Here is a 27,729-nt window from a genome sequence, read left to right on the forward strand (position 1 = left end):
TCCTGAAATGCTCTTTGACATGTGACCTATCAGTGTTTTGAAATTGTGCTAATTTGACTAGAAACAAAATCTTAGCTGTTGTTTTACTTTGTACGGAAGCAGCACAGCTTAGTGGCTAACAGTGTAGCTCCTGGGCTGACAGGCAGGGCTGACTTCTGACCCCGTCATATCTTGTTGGGTTTTTTTTACTTTAAAAAAATTTAATATATTTTTTAAGTGTTTATATATTTTTGAGAGAGAGAGAGCACGGGTGGGGCAGGAGCAGAGAAAGCAGACAGAGGATCCGAAGCAGGCTCGATGATGACAGCAGTGAGCCCATGTGGGGCTCAGACTCACAAACCATGAGATCATGACCTGAAAGCCAAAGTCGGACGCTTAACTGACAGAGGTACCCAGGCACCCCCATCATGTCTTGTTTTGTGAGCTTAGGGAAGATGCTTCTCTGTGCCTTAGTTTCCTCATTTTGTAAAATGAGAATAGTGATATTTTCCTCATAGTGTGGGGATGAAGTGTTTGGCACACTTACGCACTCAGAAATATTACGTAGCATTGTTGCTGTTGTTCTCTGACTGCTAATGAGATTTCATTTCTGGTCTGCCCCTTTCCACTCCAGTGCCTGTGTACACGCTGCCTTCCTTGCTTGCTCTGTTCTGAGTCTCCCAGCAGGCTTAGGTTGTCCTCATTTCACAGGTAAGAAACCAAAAGATGAAGGACACTGAGTAACAAAGCAGCGGAAGCAGATGGCTCACAGGGGCCCTGCAGGAGGTGTATGGGCTGATCCGTGAAGAAATTACTTTGGTATTTGCCATTTCTTTGTTAGTCATTTTTATAATACATGCTGGTGTATGAAACTGAACAAGAACATATAAAATGAGAATTTTCTTTCCTACCCATGCCCATTCTCATTTCCCAAAGGAAACAAATTTTGTAATAACTTACCTACAATATCTATATGTCTATTACACTCTTAAAACAAGAAATACATGTATATATATACACATGTGCATATGTATTAACTAATAAGTCAGCTAATATGGATCTTCCTCATTATTTTTAAAAGTATTTATTCATTTTTAGGGCACCTGGACGGCTCAATCGGTTAGGTGTCCAACTTCGGCTAAAGTCATGATCTCATGGTTCATGAATTCGAGCCCCACATCAGGCTCTGTGCTGCCAGCTCGAAGCCTGGAGTCTGCTTCAGATTCTGTGTCTCCCTCTCTCTCTGCCCCACTCAAGCTTGCACTCTCTCTGTCTCTTAAAAATGAATAAACGTTAAAAAAAATTTTTTTTTAATTTATTCATTTTCAAGAGAGCAAGAGATCGTGAGCAGGGGAGGGGCAGAGAGAGAGATGGAGACAGAGAATCGCAAGCAGGCCCTGCATTGTCAGCACAGAACCCAACGCTGGGCTCGAACCCACAAACCAGGAGATCAGGACCTAAGCTGAAATCATCGGACGCCTAGCCAACTTAGCCACCCAGGGCCCCATCTTCCTCATTATATTTAATGACGAGGTAGTATTCCATGTATGGATGATTGCAATATGGTCAGGGCCCTATAGAAGAGGATCGTTGTTTTGGTTCATTTTTCTTCACATCTTTGTACATTAAAAAGTAGAAAAGGGCACCAGGGTGGTTAAGTGTTTCACTCTTGATTTTGGCTCGGGTCACCTCATGGAGATTGAGATGCATTGTGCTTGGCACTGACAGGGTGGAACCTGCTTGGGATTCTTTCTCCACTTCTCTCTGCCCCTCTGCCCCCCTCAAAGTAAATAAAGAAATTTTAAAAAAAGTTTTTTTTCTTTTTTTAACGTTTTTTATTTATTTTTGAGACAGAGAGAGACAGAGCATGAACAGGGGAGGGACAGAGAAAGAGGGAGACACAGAATCGGAAGCAGGCTCCAGGCTCTGAGCCATCAGCCCAGAGCCCGACGCGGGGCTCGAACTCACGGAGTGTGAGATCATGACCGGAGCCGAAGTCGGACGCTTAACCGACTGAGCCACCCAGGCGCCCCAAGAAACTTTAAAAAAAGCATTAAAGAAATGACTTGAGAGCTAGAATCCTAAGAATGTGTGTTTGCTGAAGCAAAAGCTTTCCGAATGATTACATTTCTTTTGCTTTTGAGAGGAGCTGACAAAGCCCCTGGGCTACCTGACTCTGCCCCTTACTGGACACGAATGAGGAACTCGGGCCCCAGCCCGGAAGCACCCTGGTTGTGGTTGTCTCTGCTCCTGTGTTTACTTTCTTATTGGGGTCTGAATTTTTTAAACTAGCTGCAAATTTGACTATTTTGCACTCCACTGGCTCTATTCAAATTAAGAGGGCCTTCTTACTTTGTAAGCAAATGTGGATTTGTGTCCCACTGCCAGACAGTAATGCGGAAGGAATGGCCTTACTGGGAGTTGATCTGTGGCTATGTCCTTGGTGTCCCTTTAGTTGGCAGCAGCAGTTTCAGACCAACTAATTTCCTGGTTATCAAGATTTCATAAATCCTGGGGCTATAATCTCATCAGTATGCATAGTTTAGTGATTACAGCTTTCTTCCTGGAACTTGAACTCATTGGAGGCCCTTGAGAGGATTGGGCTGTGTTACAGAATCAAAGGTAGAGTTTGTCACTGCTGCCCTCAGTCTCGATTAAAATTACGGGTCTGTGCTACAGAGTTTGGATGTCTTCTTTTAATTTTTTTTTTTTTTTTTATGTTTTATTTTGTATTTGAGAAAGAGACCGAGCGTGAGCAGGGGAGGGGCAGAGAGATGGAGACAGAATCTGAAGCAGGCTCCAGGCTCCCAGCTGTTAGCACAGAGCCGGATGCAGAGCTCAAACTCATGAGCCGTGAGATCACGACCTGAGCCAAAGTCAGTCGCTTAACCGACTGAGCCACCCAGGCACCCCTGGATGTCTTTAGAGAGAAGTTAGTGATTCCACCTAGTCAGAGGCCTGTGACATCCACCCATGCCCAGTTCTGAAAAAAGAAACTAAACAAAGATCAAGTCCCACATTAAAAAAAAAAATTATATATTTAGAGAGACAGCGAGCACTCACCCAAATGGGGAGGAGCAGAGAGAGGGCAAAAGAGAATTCCAAGCAGGCTTTGCCCTGTGTTACTGCCAGCTCAGAGCCTGACATAGGACTGGAACCCACAAACCATGAGATTATGACCTGAGCCAAAACCAAGAGTCAATGCTCAACCAACTGAGCCACCCAGGTGCCCCAAGTCCCACATTTTTTTTTTTCTTTCAAGCCAGAAATACTTGACTAAGATGGTTGTTCTTATCTAAATGGAAGTAATTGGAGTCACTCAGTCCACACCTCGTGCCCCACCTCGAACCACCCAGGTGCCCTGAGTCCCACATTTTTTTTTTCCTTTCAAGCCAGAAAGACTTGACTGAGATGGTTGTTCTTATCTAAATGGAGGTAATTGGAGTCACTGAGTCCACACCTCGTCTTTACTGAAGGAGAGTCTGAGCTGGCTTGGGTATCAGCTGCCCTTGCCTCCACCGGTTGCTCATTTTGTGGAATATTTCCCAGTCTCCATCTTTATTGATGAGAAATTAGGCCCAGCTGGAGTTATGGGCCACCTCCTGCAGAAACCAGTGGCCCAACCTGCAGGCTCCATGGTGACCTCCAGGCAAGACATCAGCACCCAGCAGCAGTGTGAGTGGTTCATTTGATCATGCCACACATGGTTATTGCAACATTATTGCTTATTAAGTGCAAATAATCAAATCAGGATTCCTACCTTAGCAGTAGTCTTCTCATGGTTGATGTTTAAGTGAAATGTACTAATACTAAAGACAAAACGGGTACCTGGGTACTTCAGTTGGTTGAGCATCCGATTCTTGGTTTTAGCTTAGGTCATGATCCCAGGGTCATGGGATTGAGCCCTGTATCAGCTTCTGTGCTTAGCACAGAGGGTGCTAGAGACCCTTTCTCTCTCTCTCCTTCTGCCCCTTCCCTGCTCATGTGCTCATGCGCTCTCTCAAAATAAGTAAGTAAATAAACAAGTGAATAAATACAAACAAACAAAGACAAAATAAACCAATCCTCCAGTATTTGGGCCACTGGAAAGCATTTAAAGAATTTTAGCCTATTCCAAAATTAGGTGTTGAGAGTAGGACAAAGTCAAGGAAAACATGAAGGATGAGAAAGCTTGAAAAGGGTGTATCCCTCTTAACCTTAAGAGTGGTTAACTTAACCACTTAAGAGTGGTTTATCCCTCTTAACAGTGTTTTGCTTAACCATTTCAAAAACTAAATTTTTAAAAATTATAAAAGTAATGTTATTCTAGTGAGTAAACCTGAGAATATAAAAGCATATAGTGAAAAGTGAGCATATTCCCTCCCTACACACTGTGTCAGAACTGAGTTACTCCCTTTGTGTACCCTTTACCATATTTTCTATGCATGTATAAGCATGTGTACCAATATGCTTTTTTAAGTAAAAGAGGAGTATTAGTTCTAGTATACATAATAACTTACCTGAAAACTTGGTGATTTAACACAATAATAAAGATTTATTAACATTCACAGTTTCTGTGGGTCATGAATTCAGGAGCAGTTTTGCCAGAAGGTTCTGGCTTGAGATCTCATAAGGGTGCAGTCATCTGAAGGTTTGACTGGGGTTAGAGGATCCACTTCCAGTGTGGTTCCCTCACAGAGCTCACAAGTTGGTGCTTGCTGTTGACAGGAAACCTCCGTTCCTCTTCATGTGTGCCTTTCCACAGGTCTGCTTGAGTGACCTCCTAACACAAAGGAGGGCTTCATATGCCCCAAGAGGACAAGTGGGAAGCTGCAATGCCATTGATTGATTGATTGATTGAGTTTATTTTGAGAGAGAGAGAGAGAGAGAGGGAGCCAGGGAGGGACAGAGAGAGAGAGAGAGAGAGAGAGAGAGAGAATCCCAAGCTGCCCTCTGCAATGTCAGACCAAATCCTGACGTGGGACTCAAACTCATAAACCATGAGATCATGACCTGAGCTGAAATCAACATTTAGGCACTCAACTGACAGCCACCCAGGTGCCCCTGGTCTGTGTTTTAGTTGTTAAGTCAACATATGTGAGGAATTGAGGAATTGAAGATCATGCCTAGATTTTTTTCTTAATGGATGATGGTGAAATAATTAGGAGTAAACAAGTTTGAGCCTTGAAAGTCAAGAGTTCTCTTTTGGCCTTGACATCTTGAGTTTGAGGTGCCTGTTAGACATTCATTTAGAACGGTTGAAAAGGAAAAAAAACCAAAAACTAGAGTAGGACATTTGGATATCTGAATCTGGATTCTTTTTTTTTTTTTTTTTAACTGATCAGGGATGGTGAGTCTTTGCCATATTATTAGCATTTTTTAAGTTTTTTATTTAGTTTAAGCACGCTTATGCCTATGCCCAAAGCTCATTTTATGTATGTATGTATGTATGTATGTATATATGTATGTATTTATAGTGCATGTGAGGTGGGGAGGGACAGAGAGAGACAAGCCCAAGCAGCCTCCACACTGTCAGCCCAGAGCCCAACATCGGCCTCAAACCCACAAGCCATGAGATCCAGACCTGAGCCGAAATCAAGAGTCAGATGCTCAACCCAATGAGCCATCTAGGTGCTCCTCACTAGCATTTTTATTATTTATCTATTTGTTTGTTTGTTTATTGATTGATTGGGAGGGAGAGAGAGAGAGGGCGCAGGTGAATGAGGGGCAGAAGGAGAGAGGGAGAGAGAGGGAGAGAGAAGCATGGCTCAAGCACACCCAATGGGGAACTCAAACTCACTAACTGTGAGATCCTGACCTGAGCCTAAGTTAGATGCTTAGCCAACTGAGCCACCCAGGTGCCCCCATTAGTGTTTTTAAAGTAAAGGACTTCGTGAGATGCCCTAGGGGAGAGACTATAGGTGAAGAGAAGCAGGCCTAGGTCAGAGGCCTTTGGCACTTACTTTTTTTTTTTTTTTAAGATTTTATTTATTTTTTATTTTTTTAATTTTTATTTTATTTAAAAAAAAAATTTTTTTTTAACGTTTATTTTTGAGACAGAGAGAGACAGAGCATGAGCAGGGGAGGGGCAGAGAGAAAGGGAGACACAGAATCTGAATCAGGCTCCAGGCTCTGAACAGTCAGCACAGAGCCCGACACGGGGCTTGAACTCACGGACTGCGAGATCATGACCTGGGCCGAAGTCAGACGCTTAACTGACCGAGCCACCCAGGCGCCCCTTAAGATTTTATTTTTAAGTAATCTCTGCATCCAACATGGGGCTCAAACTCACAATCTCGAGATCAAAAGTCATATGCTTTACTGACTGAGCTGGCCAGGCACCCCTGGAACTTACCTTTTGAGCAAAAAAAAAAGAATCTGTTAAAGAGACTTTGAGAAGGGGGGGAGCACCTGGGCGGCTCAGTCGGTTAAGTATCCTACTCTTCGTTTTGGCTCAGGTCACAATCTCACAGTTCATGGGATCAAGCCCTGCATCAGGCTCTGCACTGAAAGCACAAAGCCTGCTTGGGATTCTCTCTCTACTTCTTTCCCTGCCCCTCCCACGCATACTCTCTTTCTCTCTCCAAATAAATGAAAACACTTTAAAAAGAGAGAGAGACTGAGAAGGACGGGCCACTGGAGCAGGAAGAAAGTCCAAAGAAAGGAAGCCAAGGATGTAAAGGAGCGTGGTCAACCATGTGGAATATTACTGAGAGGTCGAGATATAAGAACAGAGAAATGACCCAGTGGGTCTTACCACATGGAGAACATTGGTGACCTTGACAAGATCACCAGTCTCAGTCACATGGTGGGGATAGGAAGCCACAGTTGTGTGTATTTAAGAAAGAATGAGAAGGAAGTGGACACGGTAATGACCGATGATCTGGTATAGCAAGTTTAATTGGGAAAGGGAGTGGAGGATTGTGGGGCAGGACAAGCAATGAGAGGGATTCTATTATCTTTATTATTATTTTTTTAAGTTTATTTATTTTGAGAGAGCACAAGCAGGAGAGGGGCAGAGGGAGAGAAAGAGAGAATCCCAAGCAGGCTCTGCACTGTCAGTGCACAGCTTGACACAGGACTTGATTTCACAAACCAGGAGATGATGACCTGAGCCAAAATCTAGAGTCAGATGCTTAATTGACTCAGCCACCCAGGTGCCCCTCTGTTATCTTTAGACTATGTTGATGAGTGTGATTCAGTAGACAGGGAACTGTTTGGTTTCTGTGCGGTTTTTTTTAAGATTTTATTTTTAAGCAATCCCTACACCCATTGTGGGGCTTGAACTCACAACTCTGAGATCAAGAAATGCATGCTCTACCAACTGAGCCAGCCAGGTGCCCTGAGCGGGAACTGTTGATGGTAGGAGTGTCTTTGGATATACCGTATTACTAGAAGTATAATTTCTGGTTTTGTGGGTTTTTTTGTTTTGTTTTGTTTTGTTTTTTAATTTTTTTTTCAACGTTTATTTATTTTTGGGACAGAGAGAGACAGAGCATGAACGGGAGAGGGGCAGAGAGAGAGGGAGACACAGAATCGGAAACAGGCTCCAGGCTCTGAGCCATCAGCCCAGAGCCTGACGCAGGGCTCGAACTCTCGGACCGCAAGATCGTGACCTGGCTGAAGTCGGACGCTTAACCGACTGCGCCACCCAGGCGCCCCGTTGTGTTTTTTTTTTAAGTTCTTGGTCAAAGAGTATGCGTAATATTTTTAAAGGTTTGTTTATTTAAGAAATCTCTGCACCCCACATGGGGCTCAAAGCCATAACCCCAAGATGAAGAGTCTCACACTGCTCCAATTAAGGCAGCCAAGTGTCCCAGGGGTATGTATAATTTTGGTCATGATAAATTGCCCTCTTGAGATTTTGCTCCAATGTATATATCTGTCAGCAGTGCGTGTCTGTTTGCCCACACTGCTGTAAACACTGAGTTTCCACAGTCTCAAATATTTGTCAGTCTGAACAACTTGGAAGTGATGTCAATATGCTTCTAAGGACAGGCAAGAACAAGCTGTACCTTGAAGCTGCTTCTGGGTCCTTGTCAGCCTAGACAAGAACAGGAAACTTTGGAGTTTTAATTTTTTTGTTAATGTTTATTTATTTTTGAGAGAAAGAGAGTGCACAAGTGGGGCGGAGGGAGAGGGGGATAGAGGATCTGAAGCGGGCTCTGTGCTGAGAGCAGGAACTGTCTTTACTCCTGTATTTACTTGGTATTTTTTTCTCCACCTCCTTCTCACCAATAAGGCAGTGACATTTGAAAGGTTCTGGCCTTGGGGCAATTTGGTCCCATTTCTGTTTGTATTATCTCTGAGAGGACATCTAAATTACTTTTCTGGGTGGGTTGCAGAAAACTTCTGTTCTATTTGGAAAGTCATTTATTCTAGAATGTTCTCTATTATTCTTTTATGGAGAATGTGAGAACAGGCCTGTGGTCACTACTGCTGGTACCTAAGAGCTTGAAGTCTGAGCCCTGGGCCCTGGGCAGCTCACCATCACCTGCAGAGAAGGGATTAATTCTCAAAATTGCCACGTCTTGGCTGGGTTCCAAGTTCCTCACCCCAGTTTCACCATGTAGCCTGCGTGAATGACTTAAGTACACAAAAGGGTTTAATTATAGCTTCTGTGTAGCACTGGGTAGACTTAATTAGTTAATCCAGAGAAAGTAGTTTTAGCCAAGCCTTGTGTTGAGCTCTTTCAGAAGCCACCTGGGCACCTGGAGGGGGCTGTGTCTATTTCTTCTTGGTGGCAGAATTTCACTCCAGCCAAAGATACTTGCAGACGGGAGATTTTGTTAAAAATATGACTGCTTTGTCAGAATTTGTGATTTAAAAAAAAAAAAATTGAAGGAAAAATTATAAAAATAAAAATAAAAAAATTGAAAGGCAAGGAGGGAAATGAGGGTATTTATTTCAATAATAGTTTTTGTTAATTAAAACTAGAATGCTGTTTCCTTTCACTTTACTTTTTAAAAACTTAATTATGGGGGACTTTGTTCCCTCACAGATGGTATATTGTAAAAGGAAGTTCCATGTATCCATCACTCAGTCCTAATGACCAGTATTTATTGTTAAATTCTACTCTATCCACCTCCTTATCTCATTTATTCTGAAGCAAATCCCAGAAATCGTATTATTTCACTTGTAAATGTTTCAGTACTCTAAAAAATAGGGAATTAAAAAAATTTTTTTTCAACGTTTATTTATTTTTGCGACAGAGGGAGACAGAGCATGAACGGGGGAGGGGCAGAGAGAGAGGGAGACACAGAATCGGAAACAGGCTCCAGGCTCTGAGCCATCAGCCCAGAGCCCGACGCGGGGCTCGAACTCATGGACCGCGAGATCGTGACCTGGCTGAAGTCAGACGCTTAACCGACTGCGCCACCCAGGCGCCCCAAAAAATAGGGAATTTAAAAATCGTGCCTTACAAAAAGCAATTTCTTAATATCAAGTATCCTGTCAGTGTTCAAATTTCCACTTGTCTCAGATGTTCTAATTGGTTTCTTTTTTTTTTTTTTTTAGTTAAAAAAGAATCAGAATCCAAATGAAGCTCACACATTGCAATTGATTAATGTCTTTTTAGTCTCTCCATTTATCTTTTTTCCCCTTTACAATGTACTTGTTGAAGAAAACAGGTTGTTTGTAGTTTTTCCCATTCTGGACTTTGTTAACTGTACCCCATTGACAATTTAAAAAGCATACTACAGGATTCAAAGGCTCTGTTGACCAAGAACTCTGGTTATACATCTGTTCATTTTGCACTTAATGGGAAGCAGCTAAGAATAGTAAAATTCGTATGGCTTTGCTTTCTCATGGTGATGTCAGTATGCTTCTAAGGACAGGGAAGAACGGAGAACAGGACCCCCTTCACCCCCGACCACCATCTGGATCTGTCTGGCTGTGCCTGGGAATTCTACTCTAACAGGATTCATCCTTAACTGGCAATGTGGACATTTCACATGTGCCTTTTGCTCCTACACATTCGTTCTGATCTCCCTAGAATGCCTATCATTCTGTGATTCTACAGTTTGGATCCTCTTAACTTTCCTTCCCTCTTTCTTTTCCATCCCTTCCTTCCCTCTCCCTCCCTTCATTCCTTTCTTTCTTTTTCTGCTGTTTTAACTTAAGATAACTTATTGCAAAAGGAATAGAGAAATCTCAGTTGTAAGAGCACAAGTAAAGGAAACCAAGAGACACGAAGGAGACCCTTATAAAGTGATAAATATTCCTAAAATCTTAGATGCAAAATGCTTTTGATCTTGGCTTGATCCTGAATGATATTGTTTGGTTTGATTATTGTATATAAAAAAATTTAATGTTCATTTATTTGGGAGGGGGGGCAGAGAGGGAGGGAGACACAGAATCCAAAACAGGCTCCAGGCTCCAAGCTGTCAGCACAGAGCCCGACGCAGGGCTCCAACTCAGGAACCGTGAGATCGTGACCTGAGCTGAAGTCAGACGTTCAACTGACTGAGCCATCTAGGCGCCCCTGGTTTGATTATTGTAGTCAGATTTGGATAACCCTGTTATGGCCTCAGATATTGGGCACTTGCGGCAGAATTTCAGTAGAAGCCAGAGAATCCATATCCTCCATAGCACCACGGGTGACAGCAGCCGTGTCTGTAGCCTCCCCAGCCACAGCCATAGCTCAGGCCTCCATATTAGCTGCCGTAGTAGCTCATCATATCAGGGATGTTGAGTTTGGTTGGTTTTTCAAGGCAAGATCCTGAGTGTGAGTTTCAGCATGTGTAGAGGGATGCTTATAGACCTGGGTCAGAGCATGTGATAAATCATGTGTATATCTTTTTGTGTCATTTTTAAATTACCTACTTGATATTCATTCGATGTCCCCTGATACAGGGTAGATCCTCTTCATTTCCATTTTTGGGTGGGGTAGAATAGTTATTTTAGAAAGAGAGAGGTTCCAGTCTTCAGAACCTACGTTGGAGTTGCTTTTTTCAAGATAGTGTTTTGTGTGTTGGACATTTCCTGAGCTGTGCCTTCCCCTCTCTCTTCTTTTGATAGTCGTTCTCTAGGCCAAGAGAGATCTTACACCCAGCATTGATGGTCTAAACATTCCCAGTGCTGGCTGCTCTGAGGAGGAGTGCACATGGCTGCTGTGGTTTCCTGGGACAGGAATTAAACTGGCACCTGACAAGACAGGAGCAAGACATGACGTGACATGTCTGAGAAGACAGAAGATTAAGTTAAATCTCTTGAGCAGATCTAGGGAGCCCAAGCTGTACCTTGAAAGTGCTTCTGGATCCTTCAGCCTGGCCAGGAACAGGAAACTTTGGAGCTTAAACTTTTTTCTTAATGTTTATTTATTTTTGAGAAAGAGCGTGAGCAGGGCAGAGTGAGGGGGGACAGAGGATCCAAAGCGGGCTTTGTGCTGAGAGCCGAGAGCCGGACACGAGGCTCAAACCCACAAACTGAGGTCATGACTGGAGCTGAAGTTGGATGCTTAACCGACTGAGCCACCCAGTTGCCCCGGGAACTTTGGAGTTTTCAAGGTGAGAGTTAAGCAGGACTCCAGGATGGTTACAGGAGCCAGAACAGACTACCTGCAGGACAAGGGGCCTATCAAAACCCACCATCAGGCTGCTCGTGGGCTGTGTGTGTGTGTGTGTGTGTGTGTGTGTGTGTGTTTCTTTTGTGGCCAAGGTAAGGTCACCTTTTAGAGAGGAAGCCCCATGGCAACTGCTTCCTGCCCTTGTTTGTGCTCCTCAACCCCTCCTCTCTGGCCCAAAGCCCTCCCCCCTCACACTCCAACTACTAGATTTAGAAACAAGAATCTTCCACCTTGGTTTTTTGTTTGTTTGTTTGTTTGTTTGTTTGTTTTTTTGTTTTTTTTTAATCTTCCAGCTGCATTCTGAAGAGATGAGGTAAGGAGAATGCTCTTATCTAAATTTCAGGGGATGGTGATGGGAGCAGTCTTCCTTCAGGGAGCTGGGGCAGTGAGGAGCCCTGGCTGGGAATCGCACAGGTCTGAGGAAGCCTCTGTGGCTGTGCGAATCCAGACTCAGGGCTTGGCAGGCATGTTCCTTATGAGGGAAAGCAGGAAGAACTGTAATTTATGATTCACAGCCCATAAATCTCTGAGTAAACAGAGTGGGAAGGCCCTGAGTCTGGCAAGAAACTGCTGGAGATAGATTCCCTCCCCTCTGTATGCCTCCTAGTACTTCTGGAACCAGATGCCCTGGGTTCAAATCCTCACTTCACTGCTGCAGCAACTTTGGGAAAGCTATGAAACCACTCTGTGCCTCAGCTTAAAGAACTGTAAACCAGGGCTAATAATTCCTCTTAAGATTTTTGAGGACGATGGGGCACCTGGCTAGCTCATTAGGTGGAGCGTGAGACTCTTGATCTCAGGGTCATGAGTTTAAGCCCTGTGTTAGGCATAGAGATGACTTTTAAAAAAATTGTTTTTATTACATTTACTTATTTTTGAGAGACAGAGTGAGAGCACGAGCAAGGGAGGGGCAGAGAGAGGAGACACAGAATCCAAAACAGGCTCCAGGCTCTGAGCAAGCATTCAGCAGAGCTCGATGCAGGGATCGAACCCACGAACCTTGAGATCGTGACCTGAGCTGAAGTCGGACGCTTAACTGACTGAGCCATCCAGGCGCCCCAAAATGCATTCTAACTAGTATAGCCTATAACAAATTCAAGTCCAAAGAAAGAGCAATAAAATTCGTGATCTAATTTCTCCTCCCAGAAGTGTAAGTATACAAGTGATAGGCAAGTAGCTAGGCTATGCAAAACATTGGCATGTCACAGGAAGTTGTGGGTCTGTATTGTAGGTGAATGAAAGTAAAACAGTACTGATACGATTCTCAGGGATCTCAGGTCAGGGTTGAGGAAGTAGGCTTGGGAATTGGAATTTTATAGCCTGAAGGTGAAACCATCATAGTAGATAAAACTGCCTGTGTTGACCACGTAGAGCACTGGAGAATACCCACATTTAAAGGGCAGACATTAGAAGGCAAGATTCCTTTAGAGGCAAGGACACAGAGGAAGAAGAGTTAGAGGTTGGAGGGAAAGCCTCATAGTAAGAGATCATGGAAACAAAGAATAGAAGCCTTCAGAAGGCAGGAATGGGAAACAGTGTCAAATACAGCCAACCAATATAGGACTTGCATATCTCAAATGAAATCTGGGGTTCCATACATCCTCTCTCTGAAATGGATTCGTTAGATAAAAATTTTCTTGATCCATCCCATTCTTGTTTTTAATAATCATACCTAGAGTCTCTCACATAAACTTTCTTACCTAAGGTTTTTAGAAAAAATAAAAATCGTTTATAATAAAATATAACTTCATGAGCTCCTAGGAACATCTTTTGTTGGTTTTTGCCTGCCATTTTCTTTAGCCAGTTTTTAAAAGGGCTTAATGGAAGTTCCTATCTATCCAGAATTTGAAGCAATAAAGATTTTGCTTGCTAAAAGACAGAACAGCCAGGACCGGTTTCAATCTGTCAGTCATCTTTTGATAGGTATAAAGAGGGTGGAGCCTCTCTCTTGAAGCAATCGAAATGAAGTTCCAAAAGTATGTGAAACTCCAGGGATTTCCAAGGTTCTTTCGTTCCTTCTCAGTCTTCAGCCATCTTCTCTTGCCAGTCAAATCATGGCACAGATTGGCTTAGGGAACGTCATGCCAAGAGTAAGGTGAGGGGAAATCGCTGATTCCTCTGAGATCCACTGTGTTATCATCGTAGGGCAATGATAACCAGGGTGGAGGCTAATCATTCCCAAGTCTAAAAACATAAATTATTCACAAGTAACCTCTAAACTTTTATTTCAAAACTATATGTTTACAGGGGCGCCTGGGTGGCTCAGTCGGTTGCGTGTCCGACTTCGGCTCAGGTCATGATCTCATGGTCTGTGGGTTCAAGCCCCACGTTGGGCTCTGTGCTGACAGCTCAGAGCCTGGAGCCTGCTTCCGATCCTTTGTCTCCCTCTCTCTCTGCGCCTCCTCCGCTCTCACTTTGTCTCACTCTGTCTCTCAAAAATAAATAAATGTAAAAAAAAAAAAAATTAAAAAAAACCCAAAAAACTATGTAAGTGAGTAAGTATGGGAGTTTTTCAACTCCTATTCCTTTACAGGGATGATACATAGGGATTGAACCTGCTAAGGCTATAGGCTGTAAAGAGAAATGTCTCAACTTGGTGGATATATAGAATATAAAAAATCTAAAAAAATTTTCAATTGTAACCAGATGGTTTGCTTTGGCTAAAGAAAAGTAAACATTAGGGGCACCTGGGTGTCTCAGTCGGTTAAGCGGCCGACTTCGGCTCAGGTCATGATCTCATGGTCAGTGAGTTCAAGCCCCGAGTCGGGCTCTGTGCTGACAGCTCAGAGCCTGGAGCCTGTTTCAGATTCTGTGTCTCCCTCTCTCTGACCCTCCCCCGTTCATGCTCTGTCTCTCTCTGTCTCAAAAATAAATAAACGTTAAAAATTAAAAAAAAAAAAAGAAAAGTAAACATTAAAGGCATATGGTGTCCATGTATTGAGAGCCAAATCAAGGTAGGAGAAATATATCATTATTATATGAACTTGGGAGCTCAGAGTTGACTAAGATTAGGATATCTGAGCAACTTTTACCACCACGAATCTATTTCTGAGCTGCTGGGAAAAGGAGGAGTTTGCTTGCTGAAAATGAGCAAATAACTTTGTTGGAGTCCAGGTCTTTTGGAGGCATATGTATTAAAGTCCCTCCTCCCCCCCAAAAAATGATGCAGGATCTTCACGCCCTGGACCCCATCCATCTCTGCTGGAAAGTGAGGAGTCTTAGTCACGTGGAGGCAAACACCAAACTCCAGGGAATCTAGTGGTCTAGAAAGGTGCAACCATAATTAGGCTCTGTGACTTTGCCTAAGTTTGTAACTTAACCTGAAACTGGCAAATCCAGTCTATCAGGCCTATTCTTTTTGGAGAGTCTGCTGCTTTCTGGACCAAGGGCAGGGCTCTATGGAGATTTTATCGGTTCAGCAGAGTCTGTCTTGAATGGGGCAAACCACTCAGGGTTCTTAATGGCAAACTATGGAAGTTGAGAGTAGCTGCTGAAACAGAAAAGGATTACCTTGAAATAAACATGACTGGCTCTCAAAACTCTTGCAAGGGGCATCTGGGTGGCTCAGTCGGTTAAACATCTGATTCTTGGTTTTGGCTCAGGTCATGATCTCACGCTTGGTGAGTTTGAGCCCCACATTGGGCTCAATGCTGACAGTGCAGAGCCTGCTTGGGATTCTCTCTCTCTCTCCCCTTCTCTCTCTGCCCCTGCCCCCCCACCCCAATAAATAAATAAACTTAAAAAAAATTTTTTAACTCTTGTGAAAGCTGTAAGTAAACAATGCTTGAGGTGATTCTTCTAAGAATGATGTCCAAAACCACATGGCAGAGTTGGCTGGATGAGAGAACTCCTCCCTCTGTGGCTGATAAGCACCAGAGGCCATTCATTGCCCTGTTTGACTTTACAGTCCTTGCTACTTGCAGCCCCTATACATGCTGTGTCTATACCAGGAACTCTAACCTCATTTGTGGCAGAGAATAAAAAAGATGAGCTTACGCTACTGAACAAATTTCAGAAACAGCAAACTTTTAGGGTTGCCATTTATTGGAGGAGGCTAGAATGGAGGGAGAAACCTTTCTCCCTGGAGACTCTGGGATGGGCCTTGCTCTCTCAGCTTCTCACTCTGGGAAGCTGGGGAGGGGCTGCTAGGAAGCTTTTGGAGTTCTGGGTTGTGAATCACAAAAACCGACAACTGAGAAATAAGTACTAATGCACTTGAGTGAACTTTGGAAATCAGAGAAGTTTTATTAAGCAGACATTGCTTGGATGATGCTGAGGAGTGAGAAAGCCGTGCTGCTTTGTGATCCGAGGTGATGTTTCAGTATCAGAAACAGCGGTTTTCGGTTAAACTGTTAATTTTTTAAAAGCCCTGTAGTAACTCTATTAAGCTATTCAAGGAGGTCACTTGCAGCGTTGTTACTCCCCCTAAATCTTCACTTCTGCTTTGTGGAGAAAGGTGCTGTGGAAAATGGGAAACAGTGCCCCCTCCTGTAAGAGTTTGTCCATTCTGAGACCAGATATGAGAATTTCCTTTCTTACGTGTGTATTTCTGAGAACTTATAATAGAAGGCACATATTTATTTACATTGCACCATTTTTCTCAAGAGTCATGTAAAAAAGACTAAAATTTTGGGGGCGCCTGGGTGGCTCAGTCACTTAAGCGGCTGACTTAGGCTCAGGTCATGATCTCAATGTTAGTGAGTTCAAGCCCCACATTGGACTGTCTGCTTTCAGCACGGAGCCTGCTTCAGACCCTCTGTCCCCTCTCTCTCTGCCCCTGCCCCATTCTCACTCTCTCTCAAAAATAAATAAACGTTAAAAAAAAAAAAAAGACTAAACTTTTAACCAACAAGCTATATAGATGTCTATTATTTCATAACGATTTACCCAAAATTTTGCTTTAAATATGTATTATCTCATGTAGTTCCTGTGGACAGGAATTTGAGAGCTATGTAGCTGCAGTTGTGGCTTGGGGTTTCCTAAAATGTCGTCCTGCGGTCATGTGAAGGCTTGACTGTGGCTGGAGGATCCCCTTTTAAGGAGTCTCATCACATGCCTGGCAGGTTGGTGATGCTTGTTGGCCGAAGGCCTCTGTTCTTTGCCACATGGATCTCTCTGCATGGGGCTTGTTGGGTGTCCTCACAACATGGTAACTGACTTCCCCAGAGCATGTGATCTAAGAGGAAGCAAAGCAGAAGTCACAATGTCTTTTATGCCCTAAGCTTTTTTTTTTTTTTTTTTTTTTTTTTTTTTTGAGAGAGAGAGAGAAAAAGAGAGTGCCTGTGAGTATGAGCTCAGTGCTCGAGGTAGGGGGAAGGGGCAGAGGGAGAGAGAGAGACAGAGAGAGAGAGAGAGAGAGAGAGAGAATCTCAAGCAGACTCCATGATCTCCAAGTTCAGCACAGAGCCTAACATGGGGCTCAGTCTCACCACCCTGGGATCATGACCTGAGCAAAAATCAGGAGTCAAACTGAGCCACCCAGGCACCCCTTTTACGCCCTAGTCTTACAAGTCACACACAATATCCTATTGGTAACACGGATCAGTGATGCTCAGTGTGGGAGGGGACGAACACCAAGGGGTGAATACAGGAGACAAAAATCATTTTGGTGCCATTGTGAAGACTGGCTACCAGTGGGACCTTGTTTCAGCATCCTGGCAGACAAGGACTATGGTTTTGGCTGACATTGGAAGTGTAATTGTTGGGCTTCCTAATAGCTAGACAATAAACAAGCTGAGGTTCAGACCTGTGGAATAGATGCATGCCACTTGTCCAAACGCATTCCATTCTACCTGCTTTTTTTTTTCAGTCTAGTCGTTGTGACTGGCTAAGGTTCACATCAAGATTCACCCACCTCCTTTGGCCCCAGAATAAATTTGGGCAACCAACAAGCGTTAATATTCTGCTTACCCATCATGTAAAGAACTCTGTTTTAATCTCTATTTGCAGTGAAAGAATTTCCTTAGCTATCTTCTCCTAGTAATTATTTCAGTGTTTAACAGCCTTCATTGTTGGGAAGATTCTTGTTCCCTTCACTATGTTTAAGCTGTTCTTTATCTGTGTGCAACAGTGACAAAAAGTCACAGCTTCTCTATCAGTAATCCTCCATATGCTCAGTGCCATTAAGTCACTTCTCTGGTGAAATAATTACAGTATTAACTTTTTTTCTCATGCTGACAAAGGTGGGGATTATGTAGGTGTATATACGTATATGCATACTTTTTATTAAGGGAAGTCTCAACATAGAGACTCAAACATAGAGACTAAAAAGTAGACTAGTCTAAAGAACTGCCATGTACCCCGCTCCCAGCTTCACCGGTTAAAATGGACTCATGGCCAGTCTGGTTCAATGTCTTCTCTACCCACTTCCCACCAAACCACCTACCTCCCAGCCGCTGAATTATTTTGAAGCGAATTGTAAAAATCTCCTCATTTCATCTGGGGAAAGAGGTGTTTGACTTGTAACAGAAAAAGGAGGATGTTATTTTTAAGTAATCTCTACACCCAGTGTGGGGCTTGAACTCACAACGTCGCAATCAAGGGTCATATATTCCCCTGATTGAGCCAGCCAGCTGCTCTTAGAATTCCTCTTCTTTTTTACTGTTAGCTTTAGTCTTCAGGTAGAGGGCACGATGACATATCTTGAATTCAGCAGGTATTCAGCAGATATGATACACCTTGAACTCAGGGATGTAGGAGAGATCCTTAAAGGGAAAGAAAAGGGAAGAATCTTTCTGCAGTTCCTGGAGCAGAGACAGACTTTCCTGGCAGAAATGTGTGGCCAGTCTCCTAAGCCTGTTTTGTTTCTGGGTTGTTGTTTGTTTGTTTGTTTGTTTGTTTTGGACCACAAGGGTGAGGAGAAATGTGCAGTCACAGCTCTCCTTACGGTTCCTGGTTCCTCAAGGGACCCCTGCCCTTCACGTCATTGTCCTAATTGTTTTCAGAAGAATGAGAAACAGGACAGCCCCCCCACCCTCCACAGTGAGCCCACGTGCTGATCCTTAAACCAACTTTGGAATAAAAACTTTGTCAAAGGAAAAGGAGTTCAAGGGCATTAATTTGAGGTTGTCCTTTTCCTCTCATGAAGAAGGAGGCCCACTTATGTACCTTATGGTTGGTTTGGTATTTAATAATGTATTTTTCAGTAATATTTGAGCATTTGTCCTGAATTATGTAATTTCTCACGGACTCTATATAGCACTGGGAAAATATTTGCTGCTTAATAGTGTGTGTAAAAAGAGCTTTGCGGGGCGCCTGGGTGGCGCAGTCGGTTAAGCGTCCGACTTCAGCCAGGTCACGATCTCGCGGTCCGTGAGTTCGAGCCCCGCGTCGGGCTCTGGGCTGATGGCTCAGAGCCTGGAGCCTGTTTCCGATTCTGTGTCTCCCTCTCTCTCTGCCCCTCCCCCGTTCATGCTCTGTCTCTCTCTGTCCCAAAAATAAATAAACGTTGAAAAAAAAAAATTAAAAAAAAAAAAAAGAGCTTTGCAAACTCGAAAGTGCCTGAGGAAAGTCAGTGGATAGTACAGCCAAAAATCTATATTTAGGTGGTTCAAATGCTTTGTCAACTCCATGATTTTTAAAACACTCCATTGCATTTTTTTTTAGTTATAAAAGTAAAAAGAGCTATTACTGAAGATTTAAAATTACCAAAACCAAGAATAACACATGTGGAAAAAAGAAAAAAACCTCCTTCAAAAACTCCTATTAACATTTTTGCATAGTTCCTTTATCTTTTCTCTTGCATATATAAACAAATGGCATAATCATTTTGAACCTAGAATTTTATATACTAAGTATTAAAATTCAACATTGCACCTTAAAAGACATTGCCTAATATGGAGATAGATTATAATTTTAGATATTATACAATTATAATTGATATTTAATTGAAAATACAATTTAATGGCAGCATTGAAACTTTTAAAAAGCATCCATAATTCTATTAGATAACTATTCAAACTATTCGTATTTTCCTTCTCTTCTACATGTATGCAGATTTTTTCCATGACTGCACCCATATGGTTATTTTGCTACTGTCATTTATTGTGCTGGGAAAAATATTTTTGCATTTCTGTAGTTTTTCTTTTTTCTGTTTTTTTTTCTTCAGTCTTTCTAATTCTAATTTTAAATGGCTGCATAATTTTATGTATTTCTTTATTTTTGTCAGACACACATGGGTTTGAATGTCAGCATGCTGTAATCTAGTTATGTGATTCTGGGAAAGTTTCTTTGACTAGCTTTATTGAGTTATAATGGAGCACATAAAAAAGCACACATTTATTTAAAAAAAATTTTTTTTAACATTTATTTATTTTTGAGACAGAGAGAGACAGAGCATGAACGGGGGAGGGTCAGAGAGAGGGAGACACAGAATCTGAAACAGGCTCCAGGCTCTGAGCTGTCAGCACAGAGCCCGACGCGGGGCTCGAACTCACGGACCGCGAGATCGTGACCTGAGCCGAAGTCGGCCGCTTAACCGACTGAGCCACCCAGGCGCCCCTAAAGCACACATTTAAAAGGTATATTTGGATAAATTCTGACATGTGTACATCATCACCACGATCAAGACAATGACCATATCCATCACCCCCAAAAGTTTCCTCATGCTGCCTTGTAATCCCTCCCTCCCACACGCATGTAATCATAGATTCCATCCATGTCATAGCTATGAAAATGTCAGACCATTTGAATCAGGTTGAATAAAAAGACAAGGGGCGCCTGGGTGGCTCAGTCGGTTAAGTGTCCAACTTCAGCTCAGGTCATGATCTCACGGTTGGTCCGCTCAAACCCTGCGTCAGGCTCTGTGCTGACAGCTTGGAGCCTGCAACCTGCCTCGGATTCTGTGTCTCCCTCCGTGCCCTACTCCTCACCGCCCCCCCACCCCCAGCTCACACTCTGTCTTTTGCTCTTTCTTAAAAATAAATAAATATTTAAAAAAAATTTTTTTTAAAGGACAAAACTGGAAACTTTGCAAGGAGGCAATTTGGCCTCCTGCATAACTCTGGCCTTGACCCCAGAGGCAGAGCCTCCTAGGATTTTGTGGCAGGTTCAGCAGCCTGGGGGGCTGGGTGGTGTCCCAGTTAATATGATGGCCTATTTTTTTCACATATTTCCTTTCTTTTAGACTCCTGGGCCACGGCCCCACTTAAACCAACTCTCCTCTTTTTGCCTCCTACCTGTGGATTTGTACTTTTTTCCTCCAAAATAGCCCTTACTTGTAAACTCCCCCAGATCTGAAATTTCCATTTTTCTCATTCTTTGCACACCATCTTGGATGCACAATTATACCTTTTAGCCCTAAGGGTTATGACTCATGCCAGAGATTGAAAAGTAAAACTGTAATAATGAATAGAATATGTAAAGGGACTTAAACAGATGTGTCTTCCTTGCCCACCCTGGGATTTCATGTCACTTGTAAATTTGCGTTCCTAGCCTGACCGAGTCCTTGTGACATTATCTTTGTTTCTGAAAGGCTCCTGGAGGGTGGAGGTTGAGGCTGGCTTACATCACAGATAAGCCCGCTGAAGGGCCAAGAGTCTTACACAATTTCAAGCGCATTCTGGGAATGAGTGTTTCCAGATGCAGTCCTACAGCCTGACGCTAAGGGGCAGCATGTACCAAAAGAAATATCTAGGTCTGCTAAAACCAAGCAGAAACCAAGTAGAAACCACCTTGTTTCTAAATCCCAAGAGCAAAAAAGACAGAGGTCACATTCTCATCTCTCGAATCAGATTATAGCATGACAATTTTACATATATATTCCATTAAGAGTTTTGCCTGCCATCTGAATTCTCCAGTAAATTCATTTGTGGTTGAATATGATTTAAATATAATACTGCTGAGACATACGTGCTCTGTAAGACTTAGTGCATTTATTAACTTCAGCAACTTAATCTGAAAGTATTTAATTCCAAATTCAAACTGCTTATATTATTTGAAATGACTATTTTCTGTCTCTCCCTTTGATGAAACAAAAGTTTTTTATATGAAGTAAAGGCAATCAAATCTTTAGACAATTAAACTAGACAAGGCTGAAATCTTTGAAGATCTTAGTTTCCCACTATGGGTCCTTTGCTCATTAATCCATCCACCAGCAAAGATTTCTGAGCATTTCCCTCCTATTGTTGGAATTGGTGCTAACATTTCAGAGATGAACCAGATATCAAATCTGCCATCAAAGGACTCATTCATGGTCCGTAGAGGGGAGACTATATGAGCAGGCTTAAAAAAAAAATGATTACAGGAATGTGTGCTCAATGAAATGATAAAAACGATAAAGAGATGCTCCAGTGGATAAGAAGACAGGTGGGCATCTACCCAAGGTGGGAGGTTCAAAGTTGGGAAAGCGCTGGAAAACTTCCAAGAGGAGATATTTGAACTGAGCTTCAAAGAATAGACACAATGAGCTTTCCAGAATGTGCCAAGGCAAGGAAGAATGAGAGCACAGCATTTTGGTCAGTTTTTAGGCAAGGTGGGACTTTTGACCGCACAGGGGTGAGGGCCGTGATTTGTGCTTTTGCTAAGCTGGCCTGACAGCAGAATGGAAATGGGAATGGAGAACAGAAAGTAGAGAGAACAGAAAGGAAGCTACCTCTGTTTTGGTAATAGAGATCAAAATTATGAAGTCCCAAGGTGGGGAAGAATGGAGAGAAATGGGCGAGATCAACTGGTATTTAAACAGAGTGACAGAAGTGGCACCTGGGTGGCTCAGTCGGTTAAGCGTCCGACTTCAGCTCAGGTCATGATCTTTCAGTTTGTGTGTTCAAGCCCCGCATCCGGCTCTTGCAGTAACATCCGGGAGCCTTGAGCCTGCTTGGGATTCTGTGTCTCCCTCTCTATCTGCCCCTCCCCAGCTTGTGCTCTCACTCTCTCTTGCTCTCTCTCTCTCTCTCAAAAATAAATAAATAAACATTAAAAACAAACAAACAAACAAAAATGCTTTCCTTGGCGGGGAGAGGTGGGATCATGATGCTGAGAAGCTCAGACCCCCTTGCTTCAGCTCTCACCTCTGCCACAAGCTGTGTGATCCTGGGGTAGTTAGTTACCACAGTCTGTTTCCCCATCTGTATAAATGGGATAACGTAGTACCTACTTAACAGAAAGTATTACATGAGTTCCAATATGTGCCTGCCACATAGTAAGTGCTATGTATGTGTCAGCTGCTATTATCCTTACAGGGAAAAAAAAAAAAAAAATATATATATATATATATATATACACACACACACACACACAATTTATATAAGATACATATTATATATGTACCCTTACAAATAAATGTACATGATAGTCTCAACATGTGGTATGCCTTGTTTTTTTTCACTTAACGTATCTTAGAAATCTTTTTTTAATTTTTTTTTAATGTTTATTTTTCAGAGAGAGAGAGACAGAGACAGAGCATGATCGGGGGAGGGGCAGAGAGAGGGAGACACAGAATCCAAAGCAGGCTCCAGGCTCTGAGCTGTCAGCACAGAGCCCGATGCGGGGCTTGAACCCACAAGCCGTGAGAGCATGACCTGAAGTGAAGCAGACACTTAACCAACTGAGCCACCCAGGTGCCCCTGGAAATCTTTTTATATCACTACATGGATCTATCCCAATCTTCACTAAAGTTGCATATTATTCCACTGGATGAATGTACCTACATATATTCAAATATTTATCAGGCATTTTGGTTACACCAGGCCCTGTGTAAACGTGACAGATAAACCTTGCCCTTGGTGCAAATCTTGTTATTTTTGTTGGGGTTATGTTGCGTACATAGAATTCAGAAAACATTGGCAGCTTTTTTATTTTGGGTCTTCCTACACAAGAACATTATAAGAAATGATTCTCACCTGAGTGTTGTCAAGTAATTTGTATCAGTTATTATAATATAATATAACATAATATAATATATAATAATATTGCCATAGTATAACTAATATAAGTAATATGTGCTTAAGCTCTTGCTTTTTTCTTTTTTTTAAATTTTTTTTAATGTTTATTTATTTTTGAGAGACAGAAAGAGAGAGGGAGACAGAGCATGAGCAGGGAAGGGGCAGAGAGAAAGAGACACACACACAGAATCCGAAGCAGGCTCCAGGCTCTGAGCTGTCAGCACAGAGCCCAACACGGGGCTTGAACCCACAAACCGTGAGATCATGACCTGATCCGAAGTCAGACGCTTAACCAAGTCAGCCACCCAGGCACCCCTCACCCAGGAAAGTGTTAATGGAGAGGGACAAGGGTGGGGAATGGTGGAGAGAGAAATGTACTTCTATTTCAAACTCTTGAGTATTGAAAATATTATGATTTTAGCATATGTGACATTCTTTTAATAATAAAACACTAATTTAAACATATTTTTGAAAATTGGACTTTAGGTATCTGTTTAGTGAGAACCTCCCAGGGGGAGCTCCAGGGAGGTTTCAGTGGAGTGTGTGGGTGGTAAGAGGGAGGGGGATGGGCTGGCAGAGGCTCCGTCCCAACAGGCTTGTTGAAAGGAAATATAAATACTGCTTTTTATTTTTTTTTTATTTTTTATTTTTTTTAAATTTTTTTTTTCAACGTTTATTTATTTTGGGGACAGAGAGAGACAGAGCATGAACGGGGGAGGGGCAGAGAGAGAGGGAGACACAGAATCGGAAACAGGCTCCAGGCTCTGAGCCATCAGCCCAGAGCCTGACGCGGGGCTCGAACTCCCAGACCGCGAGATCGTGACCTGGCTGAAGTCGGACGCTTAACCGACTGCGCCACCCAGACGCCCCTAAATACTGCTTTTTAGATAATTGAATTTCAGTCTTGAGAAGATAGGCAGTGTTTAAAAGCACAGTAGCCAATTTCTGGCTTTAGTTTTTCTTTTTTCTCTGAGTTTTCTGACTTGGAATCCTGCCTCACGTGGTTTCTTACATACACAGCTGCTCTGGGCTTTTGTTCTTTCTCTTTCCTTCTTTGCTTCCTTGAAAGTGAGCGAGAGCAGGGGAGGAGCAGAGAGAGAGGATATGAAGCAGGCACCGCAGGCACCGTGCTCAGGGCAGAACCCACTTGGGGCTCAATCTCACACACCTTGAGATCATGACCTGAGCTGAAATCAGGAATCAGTTGCTTAACTGATTCAACCACCCAGGCACTCCTGGGATTTTTTTTCGGTTTCAGTCTTTTGACTCGGTAATACATTCCTATAACTGAAAAAGTTAGATCAGCTGAAAATGTATAAATAAGAACTCTTATTCCCAGCCAGTCTGTCCCACCCTCTTTCCCCTAACTCCTTATAGCTACCACTTCTATTTCTTATGCATCTTTCCAGTGACTCCTTGGGCAAATGCCAGTATATATGCATATATATTCGTGTAATTTGTGGGTTTTTTTCTTTTGTTACACAGCTAGGATTGCTTTGTTCCTTTCTAACTTGGCTTATGGAGAGCTTCCTCATTCTCTCTCTCTTTTTTTTACAGCTATACAAGCATCCATTGGATTCGTTTAACTAGTCTGCTCTGTTTATTCCCTTGACCTTGCTCTTGGCCCTGCTAAGGAGTCTACAGGTTTGAACCAGTGTTTCTTCTTTTCTCCTCTATTTTTAAAGCTCTTCCCAGGCACCAACTTCCTAGCACCTGAATGTGAGTTCTACCCATATTCCTCACAGGGAGGGTACTGAAGGCTTCCTCTTTGCCTCTCATTGGCCTTCTCATCTAACGCTCACTGGGCGCTGAGGGCCCTCGGGGCAACAGAGCACACCTGTTCCTTCTGATGATTAAAAACAGACCCAGAGGCCCTTCCGTTTGAACCTCTCCTTGCTGGTAATTTTTGTCTTCTGGGGAACAGGCGTGCCTAGGTGGAACCCGGATTTAAAGAGTAGAGTTTAATGATAAACACCTCTTGCCGAGTTGTGCCCTGGGGGAACAGGTACGAAATTGGGTATTTTCTTCATCTTCTATTTATTTTTAATCTACGTTTGATTTATTTTTTTTAAATCTGTGTTTTACTATCGACCCAATTTGCGTCTGATTGCTAACTTGTGAACCCACTGGAACTGCTAGCTTTGGGGGGAGTGGAGATTGGGGAGGAGCAAACTCACCTGCACAGGTCTCCTCGCAGCCTGCCCCAGATGCACAGACGCTTTAACTGAAGAGCATTACGGCCTAGCGAGCGTCCCCCGTGGCGCGGGAGGATTGGGGGAGACAGTATTCTGTTCTCATGCATGGGTTGAGGCTTCCCCATCTGCTTCTTTTGAACAAGTGTTTTTTTTCCCCCCGAGTGTGGTGGCCAGTCCCTGGAAGTGATCAGGTTAACATGCCCACTCAGCTGGAGATTGCCATGAACATCATGATTAGAATCTTCCACCAGTACTCCTGCAAGGAAGGGGACAGATTCAAGCTCAACAAGGGGGAACTGAAAATGCTCCTGCAGCAAGAGCTCACGGAATTCCTCTCGGTGAGTGGCAGCTTACACATGCAAGGGTAACCCGTACGGTCTCCTACCACTCTGCCACAAACAGTGCGATTGATTTTGGGTTGTTTTTAATGTTTATTTTTGGGAGAAAGAGACAGAGAGCACTGGGGAGGGACAGAGACAGGGAGACCAAGGACCTGAAGCGGTCTCTGTGCTGACAGCAGTGAGCCCGATGCCGGGCTCGAACTGAGGAACCTTGAGATCATGACCGGATCTGAAGTCGGCAGCTCAACCAACTGAGCCCCCGAGGTGCCCCTCAACAGTGCAGTTTGCACTGAGATTCAAAAGCCAGGCAAGCAAACAGTAGAGGCCTTGGTTTTCTGTGTACTGTCAATTCCTGAACAACACAGGTTTAGGCTGCGTGGGTCCTCTTCTCTGTGGATCTTTTACAGTGCAATCCTCCTGTAAGTGTATTTTCTCTTACGATTTTTTTTAATTTTTATTTTAAAAAACAATTTTTTTTTAACGTTTACTTATTTTTGAGACAGGGAGAGACAGCATGAACAGGGGAGGGTCAGAGAGAGAGGGAGACACAGAATTTGAAGCAGGCTCCAGGCTCTGAGCTGTCAGCACAGAGCCCGATGCGGGGCTTGAACTCACGGACCGCGAGATCATGACCTGAGCCGAAGTTGGCCACTTAACCGACTGAGCCACCCAGGTGCCCCTCTTAGGATTTTCTTAATAACGTTTCTCTCCTCTAGCTCTCTTATTGTAAGAGTACAGTATATAATACCTATCACATACAAAATATGTGTTAATCTACTGTTGATGTTATCAGTAAGCCTCCTGTGCTCAGCAGGCTATTAGCAGTGAAGTATCTGGGAGGTCACAACTTTCTGGGGAGTCAAAAGTTGCGCACAGATTTTCATGTCTTTAGGAGGGGTGGGCCTCCCTAATCCCTGTGTTGCTGGAGAGTCAGCTGGATGTAGGCATGGACCCTTCTCCATATCGCCTGTGGCTAGGGTTTCCCAGGGTTGTAAATGATATTTAGGCTTTCCTCAATTATTCAACATTCCTGGGCAGCAAAGAAGCAGCTAGTTTTACCAGGAGTTTTGGTTGTAACTAGTGGCCCTAGTTACCCCTGCGGCTTTGTCTAGTTGTCTATAAAATTAATATTATGTATTATGCCAGAAATGAACCCCGGGGGACCTCACGCTGTGGTGACAAATACTTAGCTTTGTCAGGAAGCAGAGGCTGATTCTGCGTGACAGAAAGGGTGTGTCTGGCCAGTGACCAGTTGGGTAGCAAAGAGATTCGCATCTCAAAATAGCCAGGAGTTAATAAATATACACGTGAAGGCTTACAATGAGGTGTTTGGGGGCTCTTCCCTTCTGAGGAAAACTTTACTCTGATGTTTATGGGGCTGCCTTGAATTGACTGGAGCACAACGTGCTGCCCTGGCGAGATGTTATTTGTCCAAACCCTGTATTAAGACTCTAGTGTTTGTAATCACAACACTCTTTTCTCCTCCGCCCTCTTTAGGAAAACTTTAAAGTCAAAATTTTTTTTCAGGGGCACCTGGGTGGCTCAGCCGGTTCAGTCAGCTCAGGTCCCGATCTCACGGTTTACGAGTTTGAGCCCCACATCGGGCTTTGTGCTAACAGCTCAGAGCCCGGAAGCTGCTTCAGATTCTGTGTCTCTTTCTCTCTCTGCCCCTCCCCTACTCGCTCTCTGTCTCTCTGTCTCTGTCTCTCTCAAAAATAAATAAACATTAAAAAAAAATTTTAAAATACTTTTTCAAGTAATCTCTCTGCCCAGTGTGGGGTTTGCACTCA

The 27,729-nt window shown here is 43.2% G+C and overlaps 1 protein-coding gene across 20 annotated transcripts in view; it reads left to right on the forward strand.

Annotated features, from left to right (window-relative positions):
• The window catches only part of S100Z (S100 calcium binding protein Z), a 73,978-nt gene that overhangs the window by 16,576 nt on the left and 29,673 nt on the right, over window positions 1–27,729 (forward strand). For 10 of the 20 annotated variants that reach the window (XR_007149795.1, XR_007149843.1, XR_007149896.1 and 7 more), the window contains exons 1-2: window positions 348–388; window positions 24,961–25,936. Coding sequence is in view for 12 of the 20 variants with exons in the window: in XM_047848300.1 (XP_047704256.1) it covers window positions 25,700–25,936 (237 nt within the window). In the remaining 8 variants the exon portion in view is untranslated. Of the gene's footprint in view, window positions 1–327; window positions 389–477; window positions 799–1,424; window positions 1,513–7,694; window positions 7,781–10,977; window positions 11,466–24,960; window positions 25,937–27,729 lie in introns of those variants that run through there. The other 10 variants (XM_047847717.1, XM_047847992.1, XM_047847908.1 and 7 more) reach the window with 10 other exon arrangements.

This window comes from Prionailurus viverrinus, chromosome A1 (genome assembly GCF_022837055.1).
Source record: "Prionailurus viverrinus isolate Anna chromosome A1, UM_Priviv_1.0, whole genome shotgun sequence".
NCBI classification, from domain to species: Eukaryota; Metazoa; Chordata; class Mammalia; order Carnivora; family Felidae; genus Prionailurus; species Prionailurus viverrinus.